The sequence below is a fragment of the Scyliorhinus torazame genome, chromosome 11 (assembly GCF_047496885.1).
Source record: "Scyliorhinus torazame isolate Kashiwa2021f chromosome 11, sScyTor2.1, whole genome shotgun sequence".
Taxonomy (NCBI): Eukaryota; Metazoa; Chordata; class Chondrichthyes; order Carcharhiniformes; family Scyliorhinidae; genus Scyliorhinus; species Scyliorhinus torazame.
Genome location: NC_092717.1, coordinates 48,123,112 through 48,149,740, shown reverse-complemented (window position 1 = coordinate 48,149,740; position 26,629 = coordinate 48,123,112). Strand labels below are relative to the sequence as shown.

Sequence of the window (26,629 nt, the reverse complement as noted above, 5' to 3'; positions counted from 1 at the left end):
CCCCAGAATGAGCACGCCCGCCGATCAGCAGCCCCCGATCGCGGGCCTGGCCACCGTGGAGACCCCACCCCCGGAGTCGGATCCCCCCCCCCCCCCCCCCACCAGGACGGCCCCCGCAGCCAGAATGCCGAGGTCCCACCGGGTGGGACCACCTGTGAACCACGCCGGCGGAACTCGGCGGGCACTCAGTCCGTCGAGCGCGGAGAATCGCTGCGGGGGCCGCTTTCAACGGCCCCCGATCGGCGCCGCGTTGACCACGCACACGACTGCCGGCTCCGCGGAGAATCGCGGAAGCGCGTCTCGCCGGACTTCCGCCGTGAATGGCTATTCTCCGCCCCCACGCCGGGCGCGATTCGGGCATGGAGGTTCGGAGAATCCCGCCCACGGTTGAAGTATTTGCAGCCATCGTCAACAAGAAGTGCTGAGTGGATGATCCATCTCATCATCCTCCTGAGGTCACCAGCATCAAAGAAGTCTTCAGCCAATTCCATTCACTCCACGTGAGATCAAGAAACGGCGGAAGGCACGAGAACAAAGGCGATGGACAAGACTTGTGCTCCAGAACTTGCCACACCCCTAGCCAAGCTGTTCCAGTAAAATGACAACATTGGCATCTGCCTGGAAATGTGGAAAATTGCCCAGGTGTGTCCGAACCACAAAAAGTGGGACAAATCCAACCCAGCCAATTACCACCATCTGTATACTCTTGATCATCAGCCAGGTGATGGATGGGGTCATCAACAGTGCTATCAAGCGGCACTGACTAATCAAGTCAGCAATAACCTGCTCATGGACACTCAGTTTGTGTTCCACCAGGGCCTCTTAACTTCTGACCTCATTACAATCTTAACGTAAACATGGACAAAAGAGCTGAACTCCAGAGATGAAGTGAAATAACTGCACCTGACATCAGGGCAGCATTTGGCCGAGTATGGCTTCACGTAGCCCTAGCAAAACATGAGTCCATGGAAATCGAGGAAAACTTTCCACTGATTGGGGTCATTGTGACGCAAAGGAAGATGGTTGTGGTTGTTGAAGATCAATCATCTCAGTCCCAGACATCACTGCAGGAGTTCCTCAGTGTAATGTGCTAGGCCCAACTACTTCATCAATGACCTTCTGTCCATCATAACGTCAGAAATGGGGATGTTCGCTGATGATTGCACAATGTTCATCACTATTCACAACTCCTCAGATATTTAAGCAGTCTATTTCCATATGCAGTAAGATCAGGAGAAGATTGGGCGGCACGATGGCACAGTGATTAGCACTGCTGCCCCACAGCATAAAGGACCCAGGTTCAGTGCGGACTCAATGAGCCGAATGACCTCCATCTGCACAGTAGGAATTCTAACTCTTTTTTAAAAAATATGTTTATTCAAAGTTTTTCCAACAAAAATTTTCAACCAATTAACCCCCCCCCCACCGTAACAGAAAAGAGAAAGAGAAAAGAACAGAACAGAACATCAACATATCAATCAAACATACTACAGAACTTATACAATGGGTTTCTCCCGCACATATGCTTTTTTTACAAGTACCCCTGGGAAAAAAAACTCCCCCACCCGCCCAAATACCCCCCCGAAAGAAACACCCCCCTCCCTGGGTTGCTGCTGCTGTTGACCGACCCCATTCTAACGCTCCGCGAGAAAGTCTAGGAACGGTTGCCACCGCCTGAAGAACCCCTGCGCAGACCCTCTCAAGGCAAACTTTATCCTCTCCAGCTTAATGAACCCTGCCATGTCATTTATCCAGGATTCCACACTGGGGGGCTTCACGTCCTTCCACATGAGCAAGATCCTCTGCCGGGCTACCAGGGACGCAAAGGCCAGAATACCGGCCTCTTTCGTCTCCTGCACTCCCGGCTCGTCCACCACACCAAATAATGTCAGCCCCCAACTTGGCTTGACCTGGACTTTCACCACCTTGGACATAGTCTTCGCGAAACCCCTCCAGAACCCATCCAGTGTCGGGCACGACCAGAACAAATGGGGCATGATTCGCCGGGCTTCCCGAGCACCTCCCGCATTTGTCCTCCATCCCAAAGAACCTACTCAGCCTCGCCCCTGTCATATGCGCTCTGTGAATGACCTTAAACAGTATCAGGCTGATCCTGGCACATGAGGAAGAGGAATTAACCCTACTCAGGGCATCAGCCCACATACCCTCTTCAATCTACTCCCCCAACTCCTCCTCCCACTTGCCCTTCAACTCCTCTACCGAAGCCTCCCCCTCTTCTTTCATCTCCTGATATATCGCCGAAACCTTGCCTTCTCCGACCCATACACCCGAAATCACCCTGTCCTGAATCCCCTGTGTCGGGAGCAACAGGAATCCCCTCACCTGCTGCCTCACAAACGCCCTCACTTGCATATACCTGAACACATTTCCCGGGGGTAACCCAAACTTCTCCTCCAGCGCCCCTCGGCTCGCAAACGCCACGTCTATAAACAGGTCGCCCATCCTTCTGATCCCTGCCTGATGCCAGCTCTGAAACCCCCCGTCCATCCTTCCTGGGACGAATCGATGGTTCTCCCGGATCAGGGACCACACCAAGGCTCCCATCTCACCCCTATGTCATCTCCACTGCCACCAGATCTTTAGTGTTGCCGCCACCACCGGACTCATGGTGTACCTTGTCGGCGAGCGCGGCAGCGGTGCCGTCACCAGCGCCCTCAGGCTCGTTCCTTTGCAGGACGCCACCTGCAACCTCTTCCATTGCCCCTCTCCCTCTATTACCCACTTACGGATCATCGCCACATTGGCTGCCCAATAATAGTCACCCAGATTAGGCAACGCCAGCCCTCCCTGTCCCTACTACGCTCCAGGAACCCCCTCCTTACCCCCGGGGTCTTGTTTGCCCACACAAAACTCATGATGCTCCTACCTACCCGCTTAAAAAAGGGCTTGGTAATCATAATAGGAAGGCACTGGAACACAAAAAGGAACCTCGGGAGGACCATCATTTTAATCGACTGTACCCTGCCCGCTAGCGAGAGTGGCAACACATCCCATCTTTTGAAGTCCTCCTCCATCTGCTCCACCAGCCGCGTCAAATTAAGTTTGTGCAGGGCCCCCCACCTCCTAGCTACCTGGATCCCCAAGTACCGAAAGCTCCTTTCCGCCCTCCACAACGGTAGGTCATCTATCCCTCTTCCCTGGTCCCCTGGATGCACCACAAAGAGCTCACTTTTCCCTACATTGAGCTTATAGCCCGAGAAGTCCCCAAACTCCCTCAGGATCCGCATGACCTCCCCATCCCCTCCACTGGATCTGCCACGTACAGCAACAGGTCGTCCGCATACATCGACGCCCGTGCTCCTCTCCCCCTCGGACCACCCCCTTCCATTTCCTGGACTCCCTTAATGCCATGGCCAAAGGCTCAATTGCTAATGCAAACAACAGGGGGGGCAGGGGGCACCCCTGCCTCGTCCCTCGATACAGCCGAAAATACTCCGACCTCCGCCGATTCGTAGCCACACTCGCCATCGGGGCTCTATATAGGAGCTTAACCCACCTGATAAACCCTTCCCCAAACCCAGGAATTCTAACTCTATGGTTCAGGCTTCGTCTGATAAGTGGCAAGTAACATTTGTGCCACACACATGCTCGGCAATGACCAACTTCAACAAGAGAAAATCAAACCATTTCCCCTTGACGTTACCGTCACTGAGTCCCTCTCTTTCAACATCCTGGGGCTTACCATTAACCAGAAACTGAACTGCACCAGCCATATAAATATGGTATCTACAAGAGCAAGTCAGAGGTTAGGAATTCTGCGGCAAGTAAACTCACCTCCTGATTCCCCAGAGCATGTCCACCATCCACAAGGCACAAGGCAGCAGTGTAATGGAACACTTTCCACCTGCCTGGATAAGGCAACTCCAACAACACTCAAAAAGCTTGACCCTATCCAGGATAAATCAGCCCATTTGTTTGGCACCCCTTCCCCCACCTTTAACATCCACAACCATCATTACCAATGCACAGTGATAGCAGTCTGCACCACCTATAAGATACAGTGCAATAATTAACCAAAGCTCCTTCGATAGCACCTTCCAAATCCGCGGCGCCTCCCACCCAAACGAGCAAGGGTAGCAATTCCATGGGAACACCATCACCTGCAAATTCCTATCCAAGGTACTGACCATTCTGACTTGGAACTATAGGCACGATTCTCCGGCCTCATTATTTTTTTGCTCAAGTAAAACGAGGCCGGTGAATAGTGGTAGAGGTCGAAAATAAGAACCGTGTCAGGCGCAAACAGTTTGTGATGCAACCGGCCTGCTCCCGTAGACAAAATTGGAATCTCGCCGTAGTGTGGCGAGAAACCAATTAGCACCACTTAAGCCTTTTTTTCATATAATTAACGGAAGTCACCCCTTATCCAACGGCCTCCTGTGATTCAACAGCCTCCCCAGCAAGTGCTCACGCTGACGCCGATTAGTACTCCTTTTTAAAAACGTGAACCCGGTGCGAGGGCTTCTGTGGGGAGCCGAGGAGGTGAGTAGCCATCTTTGCTCACAGGCAAAGAGCCCAAGGGCGCTGGGCGTGCCACCACACTGTTTGGCGGGTGGTGGGGTATCCTAGGCTGGGGGGGGGGGTATCCCCGGCTGAGGATGGGGTCCCTCCACGGGGGAGCCGCGTGCAGCATCACCATGCCAATCCCTGGATTGTGGGCATCCATTCCGGGGGCACCCCTTGTCAAAGAAGAACAAAGAACAAAGAAAGATTACAGCACAGGAACAGCCCCTTCGGCCCTCCAAGCCTGCGCCGATCCAGATCCTCTATCTAAAACTGTCACCTATTTTCTAAGGATCTGTATCCCTCTGCTCCCTGCCCATTCATGTATCTGTCGAGATACATCTTAAATGACGCTATTGTGCCCGCCTCAACACCTCCGCCGGCAGTGCGTTACAGGCACCCACCACCCTCTGCGTAAAGAACATTCCACGCATATCTCCCGTAAACTTTTCCCCTCTCACCTTGAACTCGTGACCCCTAGTAATTGAGTGCCCCACTCTGGGAAAAAGCTTCTTGCTATCCACCCTGTCTATACCTCTCATGATTTTGTAGATCTCAATGAGGTTCCCCATCAACCTCCGTCTTTCTAATGAAAATAATCCGAATCTACTCAACCTCTCTTCGTAGCTAGCGCCCTCCATACCAGGCAACATCCTGGTGGACCTCCTCTGCACCTTCTCCAAAGCATCCACATCCTTTCGGTAATGTGGCGACCAGAACTGTATGCAGTATTCCAAATGTGGCTGAACCAAAGTCTTATACAAGTGTAACATGACCTGCCAACTCTTGTACTCAATACCCCTTCCGATGAAGGAAAGCATGCCGTATGCCTTCTTGACCACTCTATCGACCTGCGCAGCCACCTTCAGGGTACAATGGACCTGAACACCCAGATCTCTCTGTACATCAATTTTCCCCAGGGCTTTTCCATTTACCGTATAGTTCGCTCTTGAATTGGATCTTCCAAAATGCATCACCTCGCATTTGCCTGGATTGAACTCCATCTGCCATTTCTCCGCCCACGCTCCAATCTATCTATATTCTGCTGTATTCTCTGACAGTTCCCTTCACTATCTGCTACTCCACCAAATCTTAGTGTCATCTGCAAACTTGCTAATCAGACCACCTATACCTTCCTCCAGATCATTTATGAATATCACAAACAACAGTGGTCCCAGCACAGATCCCTGTGGAACACCACTGGTCACAGTTCTCCATTTTGAGAAACTCCCTTCCACTACTACTCTCTGTCTCCTGTTGCCCTGTCAGTTCTTTATCCATCTAGTTAGTACACCCTGGACCTCATGAAACTTCACTTTCTCCATCAGCCTACCATGGGGAACCTTATCAAATGCCTTACTGAAGTCCATGTATATGACATCTACAGCCCTTCCCTCATCAATCAACTTTGTCACTTCCTCAAAGAATTCTATTAAGTTGGTAAGACATGACCTTCCCTGCACAAAACCATGTTGCCTATCACTGATAAGCCCATTTTCTTCCAAATGGGAATAGATCCTATCCCTCAGTATCTTCTCTAGCAGCTTCCCTACTACTGATGTCAGGCTCACCGGTCTATAATTACCTGGATTATCCCTGCTACCCTTCTTAAACAAGGGGACAACATTAGCAATTCTCCAGTCCTCTGGTACCTCACCGGAATGCTGCAAAGATATCTGTTAAGGCCCCAGCTATTTCCTCTCTCACTTCCCTCAGTAACCTGGGATAGATCCCATCCGGACCTGGGGACTTGTCCACCTTAATGCCTTTTAGAATACCCAACACATCCTCCCTCCTTATGCCGACTTGACCTAGAGTAATCAAACATCTATCCCTAACCTCAACACTCGTCATGTCCCTCTCCTCGGTGAATACCGATGCAAAGTACTCGTTAAGAATCTCACCCATTTTCTCTGACTCCACGCATAACTTTCCTCCTTTGTCCTTGAGTGGGCCAACCCTTTCTCCAGTTACCCTCTTGCTCCTTATATATGAATAAAAGGCTTTGGGATTTTCCTTAGCCCTGTTTGCTAAAGATATTTCATGACCCCTTTTAGCTCTCTTGATTCCTCGTTTCAGATTGGTCCTAAATTCCCGATATTCTTCAGTCGCCTAGACCTTATGTATGCTTCCTTTTTCCTCTTAGCTAGTCTCACAATTTCATCTGTCATCCATGGTTCCCTAATCTTGCCATTTCTATCCCTCATTCCTGCCCATCTGCCCCCCCCCAACCATCCATGACCCCCACCAACTGCCGAGGCCTCTGGCCATGTGGCTGAAGGCTATTGCTAACAGGGAATTGGCAATTGTGGTTAAATGAGTACTTCATACAACCCAAGTGAATTCTCGAGGGTGGGCAGGACATATTGCATGTGGGAATCATTGCCTAGCATTCCAATCACACTGTGATGCCTGGACACTGTGCCTGAACACTGAGGGAGGCAACACCACACACGCAACATCCAAGCACCCAAGGGATGGGACACAGCTCCAGGGACATGTCCACGGTTGGAGGGTGGGTGAGTACCACGGGGAGGGGACCAACGGCCGGTCCATGTGACATTGAGTGAGTGTCCAGGGAGGGGGTTGCCTGGAGAGATGGGCCAAGGGTTTGGAGGTCGGCTGCATTGTAGAAGAACGTGACGGAGGCATCATACTGGTTGCACTCAAGGGTGTTTAACGTGTTTCCAATTCCCCACTCTCCTGATGGTGCCTCCTCCCACACCCCCTCCCCATCACCACACGCCCTCATCCCCTCCCCCGGTGCCCTCAGTCATCCCTGATGTTGTTGGCCCTCGTATGTCTCGGTGTTTCCCCAGGGTGCACATTAGAAGGGCACGGGCCGCAACCAGCTGCTTACCTCATCCCGTGCCCTTCGAGGCAGGTGTGCTCTGGGGCTCTGGGGCCGAAGGACCCCGGCGCACTTGTCAGCGGCACATGCACAGCCCTGCTGCCCTGTCCCGTGAGCTGGCTGTGAGATGTGGCATCATCAGAGGAATGGGACTGGGGGGGAGCTGATGGCCAACGTCGCCATTCCATGGAATGGATCCAAATTGCCACCCAGCGCCCCCCTCCTCCTGGCTGGTGCCAATAGGGTCCTGGGGTTCACTTTGGGATGGAGGGGAAGCTGGTTCGAGCCCTGGCTGCCCCTGCATCATCTGGTCTGCCAGCCTTGGTGTCTCCCCATGGTCTGTACCATTGTGTCGATACCCTCGGCGATGCTCCTCAGTGACTGGGACATGCTCTGCAGCGCCTCGGCAATGCCCACCTGCGACTGGGACAAGTTCTGCAATGCCTCGGCCATTCCCATCTGAAAGTGGGACAAGTCCCGCAGAACCTCATTAAGGTCAGCCTGGTACTGGGTCTCATCCCCCAGCGTGTTGGACATTCTGCTGAGACTCTCAGCCATGGCGCGACGCCTTGGACACCTTCACTCTTGGTGCCGGCGTTGTGCACCACGCTCTCCACAGTGGGCGCCATCCTAGCAGTGTTGGCCTCGGTTCCACACATTGCCGGTGATATCTCCTGTGCCTATAACCTCTGGGACTCCTCCAATCGGCTATAGACCTGCTGAAGTGACGCTGATATCTCCCTCTGAATGTCCTGACTGCACCCTATTATCTCCATCAGCTCCAGGTACACCTCTTCCATAGGCTCAGCATCAGGCTGGAACCCAGCTGGATCCTGGGATCCAGCAGACCTCAGACTGCTGTCTTGCTTTGGGGTTCCTGCCTCCACCTGATGTTTTTAAGCAACTGTGTGATGCTTACCAGATTGTGCCCCAAAAGTCTGACCACTAACCTTTCCAACCAAGGTGGGTGTTTCTGCGTTGGTGGAGGATAGGGATGACAGCTGTGACGCCTCAATGGTATCTTCCTCAGAACTCTCCTCCGAGGTGTTCTCCTGGGAGGCTGAAGACGGGGTCACCCGGGATGGGCCGGTGCCATTGACTGCAGGACTTGCGGGAGAATGACCACGTGGTCAGTGGGAGCGATGGGTCAGTCTGTGTGGCAATAACAACTCACGTTTGACAGGTCCTCCGGCTGGGACCCAGTGGTACCTTACCTCTGTGGCTTCTGCTAACCTCTGCGTGGTGACCTCCCTGGCCTCGGCCACCCCAGTCACCTCCAGGATCTGCTCCTTGAAAGAGGTGAGGATTCTTAAGTCCGGCACACCTCTGCCAGTCAGGGCCAGCCCCTGACGGTTGTGCGAGAATTTATCCTGAGGCGACACAGTGAGGGCATTGTTAGACCGTTAGCCACACTTGTGTTTCACAGTGGTTGAGGTGGTGTGAAGCAAGGATTGGAGGGGGGCTGAAGGGAGAGGGGGGGGTGAAGGGAGGGTTGGGGGCCACAGAGATGGTTGGGGGGGGGGGGGGGCTGGCCGCACTGGGGGGCAGAAAGGTCTCGCTGGGAGGGGGGGGGTTGGTGTCTGCTCATTCGTGCTGTCCGGTGTAGGTCATTGACCATTTTACGGTACTGGAGGCCAGTCCTCCTGGTCACACTGCCAGCACTTACAGCCGCTGCCACTCATTCCGGGCAGCACTAGCTGCCCTGTGGCTCACCCTCCGGGACCCGCGGGGGAACAGGACATCTCTCCTGGCCTCCATTGTGTCTAGGAGCCTCCACAGGTCCACATCGCCGAATCCTGGGGCCAGTATCCTCGGCGCCATAATTGCGAGCTGACTGGGGTTGGCTGAGCAACTGCTGCTTATGTGCTGCTCGATCTTGTTAGCAGATGGCTGGTGAAGCGCGGTCCCATTGAATTGGCTGGCGAGCCTTAATTTGCGGCGAGATGCTCGTGGGACCTCGTTAAATGGACCAATTAATGTTGAATAGCATTGCCGGTCTCACTGGAACTCACAGCAGTTCCCGCTCGCTACCACACTTAGAAATCTTTCTGGAGAATCACGCCCCATATCACTGTTCCTTCACTGTCACAGGGTCAAAAACTGATCGCAGTATTCAGGGTGTGATCTTCTCAGGCTCTGTGCAGTTTGATTACTACTTCATCCGATTGCTACTGTTTGGCTATTTAAAAAAATATATATATTTTATTCAAAATTTTGTGGCCAAACATAACAGTACATAGTTTTTCTTTTGAACAACAACAAAGCAATATAAATAACCGTGGCCAATTTTAAACAAATAAATAAATAATATATAAACAAAAACATAAACAAAACTGAGTGGCAACTGCCTTGTCAAAAATAGTTACTCTCCAAAGATACAATCCAACAATCCAATATACATTACCTATAACAAGTGTCTATACATATACAATGACATCCCTGATAATCCGTCCGGTTCCTCCCCCCCCCTCCCCCCCCCCCCCCCCGCCCCCCCGGGTTGCTGCTGTTGTCTTCTTCTTTTCCATTCCCTCTATCTTTCTGTGAGGTAGTCGACGAACGGTTGCCACCGCCTGGTAAACCCTTGAGCCGAACCCCTTAATGCGAACTTGATCCGTTCTAACTTTATAAACCCTGCCATGTCATTTATGCAGGTCTCCACACCCGGGGGTTTGGCTTCCTTCCACATTAACAATATCCTGCGCCGGGCTACTAGGGATGCAAAGGCCAAAACATCAGCCTCTCTCGCCTCCTGCACTCCCGGCTCTTCTGCAACCCCGAATATAGCCAACCCCCAGCTTGGTTCGACCCGGACCCCCACCACCTTCGAAAGCACCTTTGCCACCCCCACCCAGAATGCCTGTAGTGCCGGGCATAACCAGAACATGTGGGTGTGATTCGCTGGGCTTCTCGAGCATCTCCCACACCTATCCTCTACCCCAAAAAATTTACTGAGCCGTGCTCCAGTCATGTGCGCCCTGTGTAGAACCTTGAATTGTATCAGGCTTAGCCTGGCACACGAGGACGATGAGTTTACCCTACGTAGGGCGTCAGCCCACAGCCCCTCCTCAATCTCCTCCCCCAGCTCTTCTTCCCATTTCCCTTTCAGCTCATCTACCATGATCTCCCCCTCGTCCCTCATTTCCCTATATATGTCCGACACCTTACCATCCCCCACCCATGTCTCTGAGATCACTCTATCCTGCACCCCCTGCGTCGGGAGCTGCGGGAATTCCCTCACCTGTTGCCTCGCGAAAGCCCTCAGTTGCATATACCGAAATGCATTCCCTTGAGGCAACCCATATTTTTCCGTCAGCGCACCCAGACTCGCAAACGTCCCATCTACGAACAGATCTCTCAATTGTACTACCCCAGCTCTCTGCCATGCTCCAAATCCCCCATCCATTCTCCCGGAACAAACCTATGGTTATATCTTATCGGGGACCGCTCCGAGGCGCCCATCTTTCCCCTATGCCGTCTCCACTGCCCCCAAATTTTCAATGTAGCCACCACCACCAGGCTTGTGGTGTATTTCTTCGGTGAGAACGGCAACGGTGCCGTCACCATTGCTTGTAGGCTAGTCCCCCTGCAGGACGCCCTCTCCAATCTCTTCCACGCCGCTCCCTCCCCTTCTCCCATTCACTTACACACCATTGAAACATTGGCAGCCCAGTAATAGTCGTTTAGGCTCGGTAGTGCCCTGTCCCTACTACGCTGCAAAAATCCCCTCCTCACTCTCGGGGTCTTCCCGGCCCACACAAAACTCATAATACTCTTCTCGATTCTCTTGAAAAAAGCCTTCGTGACCACCACCGGGAGGCACTGAAACACAAAAAGGAATCTCGGGAGGACCACCATTTTAACCGCCTGCACCCTACCTGCCAGTGACAGGGACACTGTGTCCCATCTCTTAAAGTCCTCCTCCATCTGTTCCACCAACCGTGTTAAATTAAACCTGTGTAATGTAGCCCAATTCTTGGCTATCTGGATCCCCAAGTACCGGAAGTCCCTTGTTACCTTCCTCAACGGTAAATCCTCTATTTCCCTGCTCTGCTCCCCTGGATGCACCACGAACAACTCACTTTTTCCCATGTTCAATTTATACCCTGAAAAATCCCCAAACTCCCCAAGTATCCGCATTATCTCTGGCATCCCCTCCGCCGGGTCCGCCACATACAACAACAAATCATCCGCATACAAAGATACCCGGTGTTCTTCTCCTCCCCTGAGTACTCCCCTCCACCTCCTGGAACCCCTCAATGCTATGGCCAGGGGCTCAATCGCCAATGCAAACAATAACGGGGACAGAGGACATCCCTGCCACGTCCCTCTATGGAGCCGAAAATAATCAGACCCCCGTCCATTCGTGACCACGCTCGCCATCGGAGCCCTACACAGCAACTGTACCCATCTGATATACCCATCTCCAAAGCCAAATCTCCTCAGCACCTCCCACAAATAGTCCCACTCCACTCTATCAAATGCTTTCTCGGCATCCATCGCCACCACTATCTCCGCTTCCCCCTCTGGTGGGGGCATCATCATTACCCCTAGCAGCCTCCGTATATTTGTGTTCAGCTGTCTCCCCTTCACAAACCCAGTTTGGTCCTCATGAACCACCCCCGGGACACAATCCTCTATCCTCGTTGCCATTACCCTGGCCAGAATCCTAGCATCCACACTCAGGAGGGAAATGGGCCTATAGGACCCGCATTGCAGCGGGTCCTTTTCCTTCTTTAGGAGGAGCGATATCGTTGCCTCTGACATAGTCGGGGGCAGCTGCCCCCTTTCCCTCGCCTCATTAAAGGTTCTCATCAGTAGCGGGGCCAGCAAGTCCATATATTTCCTATAGAATTCCACTGGGAATCCGTCTGGTCTCGGGGCCTTCCCTGCCTGCATGCTTCCAATCCCTTTCACTACTTCCTCCGTCTCAATCTGTGCTCCCAGTCCCACCCTCTCCTGCTCCTCCACCTTAGGAAATTCCAGCTGATCCAGAAAGCACATCATTCTCTCCTTCCCTTCCGGGGGCCGAGCTTCATATAATCTTTCATAAAATGCCTTGGACACTCCATTCACTCTCTCCGCTCTCCGCTCCACCTCTCCCTCCTTATCTCTCACCCCCCCTATCTCCCTCGCTGCTCCCCTTTTCCTCAGTTGGTGGGCCAGCAACCTGCTCGCCTTCTCCCCATATTTGTACTGTACACCCTGTGCCTTCCTCCATTGTGCCTCTGCCTTACCTGTAGTCAACAAGTCAAATTCTACATGTAGCCTTTGCCTTTCCCTGTACAGTCCCTCCTCCGGTGCCTCCGCATATTGTCTGTCCACCCTCAAAAGTTCTTTCAACAACCACTCCCTTTCCCTACCCTCCTGCTTTCCTTTATGTGCCCTGATAGATATCAGCTCCCCTCTAACCACAGCCTTCAACGCCTCCCAGACCACTCCCACCTGAACCTCCTCATTGTCATTGAGTTCCAAGTACCTTTCAATACACCCCCTCACCCTTAAACACACACCCTCATCTGCCAATAATCCCATATCCATTCTCCAGAGTGGGTGCTGTTCTTTTTCCTCCCCTCTCTCCAGGTCCACCCAATGTGGAGCGTGGTCCGAAATAACTATAGCCGTGTACTCCGTCCCCGTCACCTTCGGGATCAGTGCCCTTCCCAAAACAAAAAAGTCTATCCGTGAATAGACTTTGTGGACATAGGAGAAAAACGAAAACTCCTTACTCCTAGGTATACCAAATCTCCAGGGGTCTACTCCTCCCATCTGCTCCATAAAGTCCTTGAGCACCCTAGCTGCAGCCGGCCTCCTTCCGGTCCTGGACCTCTATCTGTCCAGCCCTGGGTCCAGCACCGTATTAAAATCTCCACCCATTACCAACTATCCCGCCTCTAGGTCCGGGATGCGTCCCAACATATGCCTCATAAAATTGGCATCATCCCAGTTCGGGGCATATACGTTCACTAACACCACCGCCTCCCCTTGCAATCTGCCACTCACCATCACGTATCTGCCCCCACTATCCGCCACTATGGTCTTTGCCTCAAACATTACCCGCTTCCCCACTAATATAGCCACCCCCCTGTTTTTTGCGTCTAGCCCCGAATGAAACACCTGCCCCACCCATCCTTTGCGAAGTCTGACCTGGTCTATCAGTTTCAGATGCGTCTCCTGCAGCATAACCACATCTGCCTTAAGTTTTTTTAGGTGTGCGAGTACCCGTGCCCTCTTAATCGGCCCGTTCAGCCCTCTCACATTCCACGTGATCAGCCGGGTTGGGGGGCTCTTTACCCCCCCCCTCCTTGTCGACTAGCCATCTCCTTTTTCAATCCGGCTCCTCTCCCGGTTCCCACGTAGCCGTATCTCCCCCAAACGGCGCCCTCCCGCCCCGACCACCCCACCCCATACCAGCTCCCCCTTCTCCCCAGCAGCAGCAACCCAGTTAACCACCCCCCCCCCGCTAGATCCCTTTCTAGCGTAATTGCACCCCCCATGTTGCTCCCAGAAGTCAGCAAACTCTGGCTGACCTCGGCTTCCCCCGTGACCTCGGCCCCCACTGTGCGAGGCCCCCTCCTTCCTGCTTCCCTGTTCCCGCCATGATTACCATAGCGCGGGAACAAAGGCCGCGCTACCCATTTGGCCCCGCCCCCAATGGCCGGCGCCCCCAGCTCCCCATCCTCCCTCCCCCCCCTCCCCCACGACCTGGGGAAGAGAGAAAAGTTACAGGGTCGCAGGATTAGCAACTTGGGAAATCATCTCCTCCCCCATTTCCCCCCCTTCACCCCACGTAATCACCCTACCACTTTATCCCAAACGTTCTTTTTCGAGCCCGCTTGTTCCAGTTTCTCCTCGACAATAAATGTCCACGCCTCTTCTGCCGTTTCAAAGTAGTGGTGTTTCCCTTGATGTGTGACCCACAGTCTTGCCGGCTGCAGCATTCCAAATTTAACCTTCCTTTTGTGCAGCACCGCCTTGGCCCGATTAAAGTTTGCCCTCCTTCTCGCCACCTCCGCACTCCAATCTTGATAAACGCGGATCACCGCGTTTTCCCACCTACTGCTCCGGGTTTTCTTTGCCCATCTGAGGACCATCTCTCTGTCCTTATATCGGAGAAATCTCACCACTATGGCTCAAGGAATTTCTCCAGCCCTCGGTCTTCGTGCCATAACTCGATAAGCTCCCTCCACCTCCAACGGACCCGTCGGGGCCTCCGATCCCATTAACGAGTGAAGCATCGTGCTCACATATGCCCCGATCTCCGCCCCTTCTGCACCTTCGGGAAGACCAAGAATCCTTAAATTCTTCCTCCTCGCATTATTCTCCAGCACCTCCAGCCTTTCCACACACCTTTTGTGTTGTGCCTCGTGCATCTCTGTCTTCACCACCAGGCCCTGTATTTCGTCCTCATTCTCAGCAGCCTTTGCCTTCACGACCCGAAGCTCCTGCTCCTGGGTCTTTTGCTCCTCCTTTAGCCCTTCAATCGCCTGTAATATCGGGGCCAACAGCTCCTTCTTCATCTCCTTTTTAAGTTCTTCAACGCAGCGCCGCAGGAACTCTTGTTGGTCAGGGCCCCATATTAAACTGCCACCTTCCGACGCCATCTTGCTTTGTGCTTGCCTTCCTGGCCGCTGCTCTAGAGGATCCACCGCAATCCGGCCACTTTCCTCTCCTTTTTCCATCCGTGTCCAGGGGGGATTCCCTTCTGGTTTACCGCACAGTGTTTTTAGCCGTTAAAATTGCCGTTGGGGCTCTTATTAAGAGCCCAAAGGTCCGTTCCACCGGGAGCTGTCGAAACGTGGGACTTAGCTGGTCATCACCGCACCCGGAAGTCCCCCTGTTTGGCTATTTTAATGGCGACTTCAAATCTCAAATCTCACTGTGAAATTCAAGGTCTGGAGTGATATAAGAACAAACAATGTGGAATATGTTTCTTCCTGCTTTGACTGGGGAGCTTTTTTTCATCTACGTCCTTGGGATATGGATGTTCAGACTTTTGACCTAGCGACAATCAAGGAATATTGATATATGTCACCTCGAGATGGTGTGTGACTTTAAGGGGAACTCTGAGATTGTGTTGTTTCTGTACACCTGCTACCTTTTTCCTTCTAAGTGGTGTAGATGCAGCCAAAGAATCTTGACAAATTGCTACACTGCATCCTGTTGATAGGACACACTGCATGGCAGTACATCATTGGTGGTGGGAGTGGATATTTAAACTATACATTAAGCAGGAAGAGACATGGTTAATTTTGTGGGTGATTATTGTGCATTTGGTGTACATTTCACACGGTGCTAAACCTTTAAAACGTCGCAGAGGACATTTATAAGCACTGGGTCAAGTTACTGAGAAGGGCAGATTGTCACCAGTTAATTCTTTAATCATCCTGTTTTTTAATTATCTCCTGAAATGTGTAATCATTTCAAATTACACAATTTGTTATTTTACACTGCTGGAGTTAAAAGCAACCTATAGCTGTTTGAAATAATTAATTATGTAATTTTTGTAACTTACGTAACTTGCAAAAGCAAACTATTTTGGAGGGGTATGAGCAAACAAAGAGTTGATAATCTCGAAGATGGTAATGAGCAAGTGCAGATTTAAGATGATCATATAAAAATAATAATCTTTATTATTGTCACAAGTAGGCTTACATTAACACTGCAATGAAGTTACTGTGAAAATCCCATAGTCACCACACTCCGGTTGTTCGGGTACACAGGGGGAGAATTCAGAATGTCCAATTCACCTAACAAACACGTCTTTTGGGACTTGTGGGAGGAGACCGGAGCACCCGGAGGAAACCCACGCAAACACAGGGAGAACGTGCAGACTCCGCACAGACAGTGACCCAAGCGGGAATCGAACCCAGGACCCTGGAGCTGTGAAGCAACAGTGCTAACCACTGTGCTACCGTGCTGCCCATCTCTGATCACAAAATAAATTAAAGCGAGATAAGTAAAAATTATTTCATGGAAAAGATGGTTTGAATGGTCAATCCTCTACCACAAACTATTGCTGAAGCAGAGCCCGCAAATTACTTTTATACAGGGAAATCAAATCGATGGTGTGGAAAAGGGAAACAATATGGTGAGCAAGCAGAAGGGTGGAATTAGATTGGTCAAGAAACCCACCAGTGCAGACTTGATGAGCTGAATAGAGTGTTTCTGTTCTGCAGCATTCACTGTTCAATTTAAATAAATTCCCTCTCTTATTCCCCATCCAGGAAGTTAAGGAGCCTGAGGTACAGGAGCCAGCCATCAGCGCTGAGACTGAGAGCACTGAGGTAGGTCAATCTTGCCTAAGGGCGAGGTTAAATTCAAATTGTATCATCTTTTCATTACAGTTAAATATTTGCCATCAGCTCTCATTCATCCCACTTCATCCTGAAGCAGAGCTTTCCACCGGGAAACAGTGCGCTTTGCAATAATGCAGCTGACTATATTGCCGGAGCAGCAGAGATTGCACCATGGGCTTGCCATTCCAAAATGAGTGCTCTTTTTATTAAATCTGTGATCCCCGACTCCAAGATAGAAAATTCTACGGGACCGCTGAATTCCAGAGATGGGCTTCCAGAATGGAAATTCCGACGGGTCCAAAATTCCTGATGCAGGCTCCCAGTAGGTGAACCTCCATGCTGGAGGTGCAATATAAGTGTGTGCTTTACAAAAGAAAACCCCACCAGTGCAGCTGTGGCATAAGAAGAACAATTTTACGTAACGATCATTCCTGAGGGGTGTCCACTGAAATCCCACTTAGCTCGTTTCGTGACTTTAAACTCCAGCTCGACCACCTCCCCCCAACCCCAGCCCCCAACACCCTGGCTTAAGTGGTCAGAGAATACTGGTTTCCAGCATTCAGGTCTGTTCTGAGTGGACGTATATCTACACCCAAATCTTCAAGCAAGACCAGATCTCATAGTCAACTCTTTCTGGTGTTTTATAATGATTTTTTAAATTACTCCTCACTAAGCCCTGCACCGCATCTTCTACATCTTGGAATGTTTTTTTAAATGGAATCAGAACCTGTTGTGTTTAAAAGAGAGAGAAGCTCCCACAATTGCATTTTCTTCAACATGCTTTGCAGTGATTTTCGTTCGTTGTATCCTTTTGCTTAGCTTGGACATTTGTTGCTGAGATTCTGAGGAAATTACGGTGTAAATTGCCACTGGCAAGATTGAAGTGGAACCGGTATCAGTCAGATTGAGGAAGCTCCAGCTCACAGTCTTCAGCAATTTAATGTTTCATAAATAATCGCATCCTTTTTTTTCAATTAATGTTCATCCAAATATCGCATCTAAGGAAATATATTCTTCTCAATAGCTTGGATCCTGAGTTGATGAGATTAAATAATGATCTCCTAACCCCTACCTCCAGCCCATCTTCCCTCAATAAAACGTTGAGTGAGGCACCAACCCAGTACAATGCCTCGCCCGACACTCGGTTCCCTCACCTCAGTCATTAATACAGATTGTAAAAAGTTGAAGCCTGGGCACTGATCCTTGTGGCGCTCCTGAGTTACAGCCTGCCATGCCGAAAATTACCCTTTACCCTCACTCCGTTTTCTGTGCCTTAATTCTCAATCTCTGCCAGTACATTACCCCAAACCCATGAACGCAAATTTGAGTAATAACCTCTTGTGTGGCACCTGGTCGAACATTTTTTTGAAAATCCAAATACTGCGATCAGTTTTTGACCCTGTGACAGTGAAGGAACAGTGATATGGGGCATGACAAAAAAAAGATTGTAAAAGCTTCTATGGGTACATACAGAGAAATATATTAGTGAGAGTAAAGATTTCTAAGTGTGGTAGCGAGCAGGAACTGTGCGAGCTCCAGCGAGACCGGCAATGCTATTTATCCTGCCAGGTTCAACCGCAAAGATGTTCTAACAAGACATGATTCTCTTTTCATAAATTCATGTTGACTTTGTCAAAACATATTATGATTTTTAGGTGGCCTGTTGTCACATCCCTAATACTAGTTTTTAGCATTTTCCCTACCACTGCTGTCAGCCTAACTGGTCAATAATTCCCTGTTTTCTCTCCCCTTCCTTTCTTGAATAGCAGGATTACATTTGTTCCCGTCCTATTCATGATGACCATTTTAGAATTGAGCAAATTCTGGAAAATCAAAACCAAGGCATCCACTAACTTAGTAACAAACTCTTAAAACCCTAGGGTGTGGCCCTCAGGTGCAAGGGATTTGTTGGTTTCTAGGCCTATTAATTTCTGCAATAATATTTCTTTATTAATACCAATTACATTAAGTGCCACATTTGCATTAGACTCTTGGTGGTTCCCCACTATTTCCTGAATGCTTCTTCTATCTTCTATCATGAAGACTGATACTACATACTCGTTTAATTATTCTCCCTATTCCCCATTATTGGGCGTGATCGAATGGCCTCGTTGTGACTGACTTGGTGACACGATGAGAGCATTAAATCTCGTGAGAGGCCTCTCGCGAGATTTACGATGCACAGAACGCCTCCCGGGCTCTAATGAGATCTTGCGAGAGATTGCGATCTATTAGCTCAGCTCGTCGGTGCAGAGGGTGAGGTAAGTGCAGCCTCGGTGGGGCGTTCCCGAACGAGGCTAGAAAGAAACAGGGTCCCATTTGATAGCCGCCACTGAGAAAGACCCTGCTATACCCGCCCAAATGGGACTCTTTGTCTGTTAAAACGCGCCGATAATTTCTTCCTTCGCTGCCTCTAAGGAATCAATCTTTACTCTCACTTATCTATTTCTCTGTATGTACTGATAGAAGCTTTTACAATCTTTTTTTTGTCACTTGCTAGTTTATTCTCATATTCTATGTTTTTCTTTCTACATCAATTTCTTAGTCGTTCTTCACTGAATTCTAACATTTTCCAAATCCTCAGGCCTACTTTGTTTGTCAGTTACAGTTGGACACTTTTCCATTGGAGTTTTCATTCCCAAGGAAATGTATATTTAGTTAAATTTATTAATTATTTCAGTATTTTCTTTGCTTATGTGACAACATATCTTTTAATCTAATTTCCCAATCTATCTTAGTCAACTTACCCTTCATGACTGCATAGTTTGCTGTATTCAGCTTTAAGACTCTCATTATGAACTTAACTCTCAAATTCAAAATACAACTCTTATATTATGTTCACTCTTCCCAGTGGTTCCTTGACAACATGGTTATATTATGCTCACTCTTCCCAGAGGTTCCTTTACAACAGGGTTATTAATTGAACTTGCTTCATTGCACAATACTAAGTATCAAATAGCCTGTTCCCTAATTGTTTCTTTGACACACTGATATAGGAAACTATCTTGAATGTGTTTCATGAATGAATCCTCCATGCTATTCTACGTATTGTGACACGTATTTTTCAGTGCAAATTTATTTCTTACCTTTCTTACTGGTTTATAATGAACATAGAACATACAGTGCAGAAGAAGGCCATTCGGCCCATCCAGTCTGCACCAATCCACTTAAGCCCTCACTTCAACCCTATCCCCTTAACCCAATAACCCCATCTAACCTTTTTTTTGGACACTAAGGGCAATTTAGCATGGCCAATCCACCTAAACTTTGGACTGTGGGAGGAAACCGGAGCACCTAGAGGAAACCCATGCAGACATGGAGAGAACGTGCAGACTCCGCACAGATAGTGACCCAGCATTATAAATGGGGTCATAGCATTAGGAATGTCAATTTTATACTTATATGAGGCTAAAGACTTGTGCCTGTACACCAACGTTGAATTCAATATGTAGATTAAAAACTTGAAGCTTTATTAATAGACAAATTCTCGCCACAGCCAAGGCCTGAGATTCACCTGAAGAAGGAGCTGTGCTCCGCAAGCTCGTGATTCAAAACAAACATGTTGGACTTTAACCTGGTATTGTAAGACTTCTTACTGAGATTACACAAGCAGCGGAAACACATATTATATTTCAATTCTCTCCAGTTGTCTTAACCTGTGATTATCATTTTAGCCCATTTCATTGCTGCTAGCTGTGCTAATCCTTCACCTGCCAGTCAATTGCTCTTTATACCCTTTCCAGTAACATTCCATATCAAAATATCCGAGGTATTCGCTCTTCCAAAGTTGCTCACAAAGCGGTGATCTTTGTATTAATCTTTGTATTAGAAAGGCTGAAGAATAGGGGGCAGGATTCTCTGTTTTTGGGACTGGTGTGAAAGGGCCACATATTCCTAGCCCTGCAGGGCGCTAGCAGGGACCCGGCGTAAAACTAGCAGCTTTTGCTGCAGATACGGGCCCCCGCACTTCCAGGTCAGAGGCTGCACATGCGCACGGTGGCGGCCTCCTGTGGCCGCGCCATGATCCATGGCGGACTCAGACCGCGGAGCTGGATCTTAAACATAGTACTCCCGATCGGCCGTGCACCCGACCCGGACCACCCACCCCAAAATTGCCCGGTCCCTTCTAAGCCCCCCCCCCTTGCCCTTCGATCGGCCCGCCCCCGACCAGGGCGGCTGCGGACTGAGTCTGCAGCCGCCACACTAGTATCCCGAGCGGCAGGGCCATGTTAGATCCACGCTGTCCGGACTTGGGACGGAGAATGGTGGGGCGGGCCTCCAGCAATGGCCTGAGTACACCGCTTTTCGGGGCCCGGATAATCGGGGAACTGGCGCCGGTTCTAATTCCATGCAGGGAAATGGATTCTCTGCCCCGGCGTCGGCCGCGATTTCGGTGTCGGGGTGCGGAGAATCCAGCCCCGGGTCTCCAGGTAGGGTTGAAGAGACAAATCTAAATGTAAACACACGCCAACTGCCTTTATCGACTGCCATAATAACTTTTGGTGGGGATATAAAAATAACTTTTAATCTTAGGTTTATAAGCTATATAAATGTAAAATGGAACCAAACGTAAGTAAGTCTTCCATGCAACGTCTTACCTTCTTATAAATGGGGCATGTTACTGGGAATGGTATTTAATTTAAATGGTTTCAACCACTTTGGTTTGTTCTCTTATTCACTGGATTTTAACAGATGTTGCAATATGTTCTATGGAGGAACATTCTTCCATTTCTGATCAATGGCTTGGCCGATTGACTTTGACCGATAAATTAGGGAGAGGTAAAGGACTAAGTTGTTTCTATTTCAATATTATTGTGCCTGCGATGCCACAGATCTTGCACCATGAGAACACCCCAATGGCTTTGTGAGTTTATTTGGTGTGGGACAGAAGTATTCAAACAATTTTGCCTTTATTTTAAACATTATTCCTCATCACATCGGACAACTTAAAACCCATTACTTCCACTTCCGCAGCCTGGAAATGTACCGTGCTCCAGTACATTTGAAGAACATAGTGGAGTGGAGAATCAATCGACTCAGTAGAAAGTTAAATAAAATTCTTCAACAGCGAAATGCCAAGACACTGTCATCCTGCTGGTGCAATAACTTGCTGTAAGAATAGTGTCCAACCAGAGAGTAGCACAATGATGCAGACTGATATGTAGAAAAGCGCAAGTGTCACAAAGAGCTGTTTTCAAATCTGGTCCGATTTTTAATTTACAGAATGTGACACCTGATGCAGAGACCGAACAAGTCAAGCCAATTTCTGAAGACTTGGAGGCTTCTCAGGTACATAGCCTAAACCTTATTCCCCCAGTATATCCAATAAACTAGCCATATTCAGCTTTATATGTGCAAACATGCAGTGGAAAGCAAGGATAAAAGGTCCAACTTACTACTGCTCCTTGTAAAAGATTATAGTCCAATTAGGATTTTAAGAAGTTCTATTACTTTCAATTCCAGTGATCCTACAATACTATTTTTGGGCGGAATACTCCCAAAAAATAACCAAATGTCAATCTCAGGTGGCAAAATCGATGTGAACAGCCGACGCGATTTCCATCGCAATCTTCTCACACTTAGGGCGCAATCTTCCCAAAAGGGAACAAAGACCCCGAGAAACACATGGCTATTAATAGAATCATAGAATTTACAGTGCAGAAGGAGGCCATTCTGCCCATCGAGTCTGCACCAGCTCTTAGAAAGAGCTCCCTACTTAAGCTCACGCCTTACCCCCGTAACTCCAACTCACCTTTTTGGACACTAAGGGCAATTTATCATGGCCAATCAACCTAACCTACACATCTTTAGACTGTGGGAGGAAACCGGAGCACCCGGAGGAAACCCATACAGACATGGGGAGAATATGCAGATTCCGCACAGACAGTGACCCAAGCCAGGAATCGAACCTGGGACCCTGGAGCTGTGAAGGAACTGTGCTAACCAATGTACTATCGTGCTGCCCAACACAACTCACTTTGAATAAGGGTCCTGAATGGGGAATGCACACCCGAGGCCGCACATAGCCACGTGTTTTTCAATGGGGAGTTTTGCTCGCTGGAGAGAGATCGGGACGCCACTTTTACATTTCCGTGGCCCCGAAAAGAATCCCTGGTACCCTGGCAGTTGGAGTTCCAGGCTGGCATGCAGGTGGCACTGCCAGGGTGCCAGGCCAGCACTGCCAGGGTGCCCAGGTGCACCAGCAGTGCAAGGGCATCACCCTGCCCAAAGGCCATGCAGCGGGGGGCCTCCGATCCCCTTGGAGATCCCCACTAATACCGCTCTGTCTGGTCCCCAAACGGTGCTCCTCCAAGGTCCCTGAGGTGAAGGGATCCCAAATCCCAAAACCTCAGATACCTCGCACTAATATGAAGATTTACTGAAATGTACTCCCACCCATTCCCCTTGCAATGTCTTGCCAGATTGCGTTGAATCTCGCGAGGCATTGTGAGCAGGGTAGATCCCGGGAGCGGGGTCTCCCAGCTTTCACCGGCCACGATGCACTGCGCGCGCTGCTTTTCTGGTGCAGTGTGGCCGGTGGATCATGCCCTTCATCATTTCTTTGGAGCTGGGGTGATTTGCACCAGAAATATTATGTGTGGGACCCGAAGCTGCATGCAAGGCCAAATCCGCATAGATTCGGCCTATTTCTGAATAACCCTACAGCCACTTCCCCCCTTCTCGCAACGAACCCCCCCCCCCCCCCCCCCCCATTTTAGTTGTGGGATAAATGTTGGTTGGATGTATTGACCAGCGGCCCTCTAATCTTTGTTGAATCGTCCCATGGAAACTTCCAACTGAGGCAATCTCACCAGAAAGATGGTACCTCCGACAATATATTCGCTCAGTGAAGCATTGATGTGTTGGCCTAAGTTATGTCCACAACTCTCTGGAGTGGATCTTGAACCCAAGATATTCATAAACTCAGAGGTTTCACGGCGCCAAGGTCTCAGGTTCGATCCCAGCTCTGGGTCACTGTCCGTGTGGAGTTTGCACATTCTCCCCGTGTTTGCATGGGTTTCGCCCCCTGTAGGACCATCAATGTGACGCAAGGCAGGTTGAGGTAACATCAATCAAAGGCTTTATTGAGCAGAACTTGTACCCAGCTGCTCGGTTACAGAATGCAGCTGCAGGGAGAAACCTGGGTTCTTATACCGGCCTTTCTGGGTGGAGTCCAGTAGGCGGCAGATCCTATCAGGACCTAGTATCTATCTACCAATAGCCTGTCGGCATCATGGTGTACCGTATTACCCCTAATACATACCACCACACCCCCACAACCCAAAGATGTGCAGGGTAGGTGAATTGGCCACGCTAAATTGCCCCTTAATTGGAAAAAATGAATTGGGTACTCTAAAATTTAAACAAAAATAAAATAAACTCAGAAGTTACCACTGAGTTTAAGCTGCGAATAGTTATGGAAGCTGTGTACTTGTGCTTGCAGTGACCGCTGCGTCTGATGTAAGCCTATGACATTGTAGGCCCACCAATCCCCCTCTGCACCAATTTGCCAGCCTGCTCTCAAGTGGTAGAGTGGCTTAAATTCACAAGCTAATGTTACAACCAAATTTATCAAGCTGATTAAAGTGTTTTAAAAATGTATTCTTGGTATATTGATTTTACAAGCAAAGCTGCCATTTATTGCCAGAGTGCCAAGGGGGGTGCCAAGGTGCAAGGGGGGCATTGCCAAGGTGGGGGCTCTGGGGAGCTCCATTGGGGGAAGTTTTCCCTTATCCATTGGGAGGGGGAGGGCGGGCTACCCTTATCCATAGGGCAGGGTCCCCGTGTCCGTTGGAGTCCCTTTGTGCATGTGGAGGGTCTCTGTGTATGTTTGGGGGGGGGGGGGTGGATTCTTTGTTTTGTAATGGAGATTCCCAGCGTTGCTGGATTTCTTCAGCCCGCCCCACCAGCGTGACGGTGTGGCCACACCTGCAGATATTTTGCACCAAGTGCTGGATTATCTGGCGAGAAATGCCAGCTGTGCAGCCGGCAAGCTGCACACTGGTTTTCTCCCTCAGCCAGCACTTGGTGCAAAAATGGGAAAAATCCACCCTGTGACTTTGTTTTGGCAGTATGGGGAGGTGAATCCATTTGAATTAATTATGTACCCGGGAAGTCTATCTAAACATCAACATTAAAGGGCTGTTTTTTCCGAGCCTTCCATACTGGGAGCTGTTTCCCATCCCAATATTTCTTGTGGTGCAGACTGAGCACCAGAAACAAATATTGCAAAAATTGATTCCAGGTCACACAAATTCTCAGAAGCCCAGTTTGATTTGCTTGAGATAATTGGAATATGGTAGCACATAACCTTGAGAGACTTATGTACACGAGAGGTGTTTTAAATTTGATTTGTGTGCCCTTTGAAAAGGTTTCAGTTCCTTCAGTAATCGTTCAGCCCGCATCCAACAATGAGGAGGAAGATGATCAAGGCCCTGAAGAGGATGAAGCTCAGGATGTGCAAGAAGTGGATCAGATGCCAGTCACAGATGTGAAGACATCCGCAACAGTCAGTGCACCAGAACAAATGGAAGAAATGAACTCAGCTAGCATTGGGCAAGATGCCAGTGCAGAAAGTGCCAGTCCCCCTCAGCAACAGAGTGCGCCCGAGGATGAAGTGTCTGGCTCACAGAGCTTGCCTCCAGGATTCAAGTATAAGGTGATGTGTATTCTGTGAAACAAACATGAATCTATGGGAGTGAAAGGTGCGGTTCCGCTCACATTTTCGGGAGGCAGGAATGGCAGAGGGGACAAGAGAATTGAGCGGGGGTCCCAAAATGGATTTTGTGCCGCCATGACATAATGGGAATCTCAACTTTAAAAGTCGGGATATTCATACGCACCCATGTAAATATGCATATCAGGAATTTACGCCTAATAGTCCCCGACATTAAATCGTCCATTCATTCGGTGTGAGAGCACGCTGACATGAATCATGACAGGTACCCCACAACATGCACCTGGCTAGCAGAATTCCCTGGAGGGACACAGGGAGTACAACCTCTGGGTTAGAAGAGGGTCATATTGGGACACTACCCTCTGTGTGTCCGGGCACTGTGGGAGTTCAATGGTTGAGGGGTGGTACCAATTTTATTTCTTAAATCGGGGCACGCTTTGAAAATGCCACCCGACCTTTGAAAAATCCTAGTTGCTGGCGGGATGGGCTTGGAATGAGTTTTTTTGACCAGGTGTTTAAAAATACAGCGGGAGAGGCGGGCAGCACAGCCGACTGGCGACCCTCCACTTTTCCTGCCTGAGGTGACACTGTGCCAAAAAAAAGGCAAAATTCCGCTCCATGTGTCAATCAGCCTACATTGTGTGTACAGGTTTTTCAAAAATATCACTCAGTAGTGAACAGCTAGAAATATGATTTGTTATTCTACTGTAATAGTTTACAGCTATAGCTGATAACTCATTCCCAAGCATTGCTACTTTGCTGCCCGCTCCTGCATTTCAGCCTAGAACGCTGTTCCCGAGAAGCCAATCAAGTTTCAAATCTTCCACAGATTGGAATTTGGAATATGTGAGTGAGTGAGCACAGGTAGTTTAACAGGGGTGGCAGAGAATGTAAGCCATAGTCTTTCTTCAACAGAGGTCCACACACACACACACACACACACACGAATGTACAGTACGAAAGGACATGCTTGTGTTTGTGCCAATTCTTTCCTAGGACAATCCAAAGCTAATCCCACTAGCTTATTCACTCCTCAAAGTCCAATATCTGTGATGGACCATCAGTGACCACGAGACGAGAATGGTGAAACAATCGAGGCTTTATTGCACAAGATGTTGAGCCTCCTGCAGCTGGAACCAGAATGGGAGCAGCGTAGGAGAGCATTCACTTTTATACGCCGCCTGCTGGGAGGAGCCAGCAGGCTGGGATTACTGTGGTACCTGTAATACAGTGGCAGTACCGTAATACGCGTAGTGTGTTACCAGTGGTGTTTACCACATT

General features: G+C 49.6%; 1 protein-coding gene across 3 annotated transcripts in view; it reads left to right on the top strand.

The window, feature by feature from the left end:
- The window catches only part of amph (amphiphysin), a 452,493-nt gene that overhangs the window by 405,763 nt on the left and 20,101 nt on the right, over positions 1 to 26,629 (top strand). For all 3 annotated transcript variants that reach the window (XM_072467226.1, XM_072467225.1, XM_072467224.1), the window contains 3 exons: positions 16,600 to 16,659; positions 21,895 to 21,960; positions 25,043 to 25,330. In XM_072467226.1, the coding sequence (XP_072323327.1) occupies positions 16,600 to 16,659; positions 21,895 to 21,960; positions 25,043 to 25,330 (414 nt within the window). The remainder of the gene's footprint in view (positions 1 to 16,599; positions 16,660 to 21,894; positions 21,961 to 25,042; positions 25,331 to 26,629) is intronic.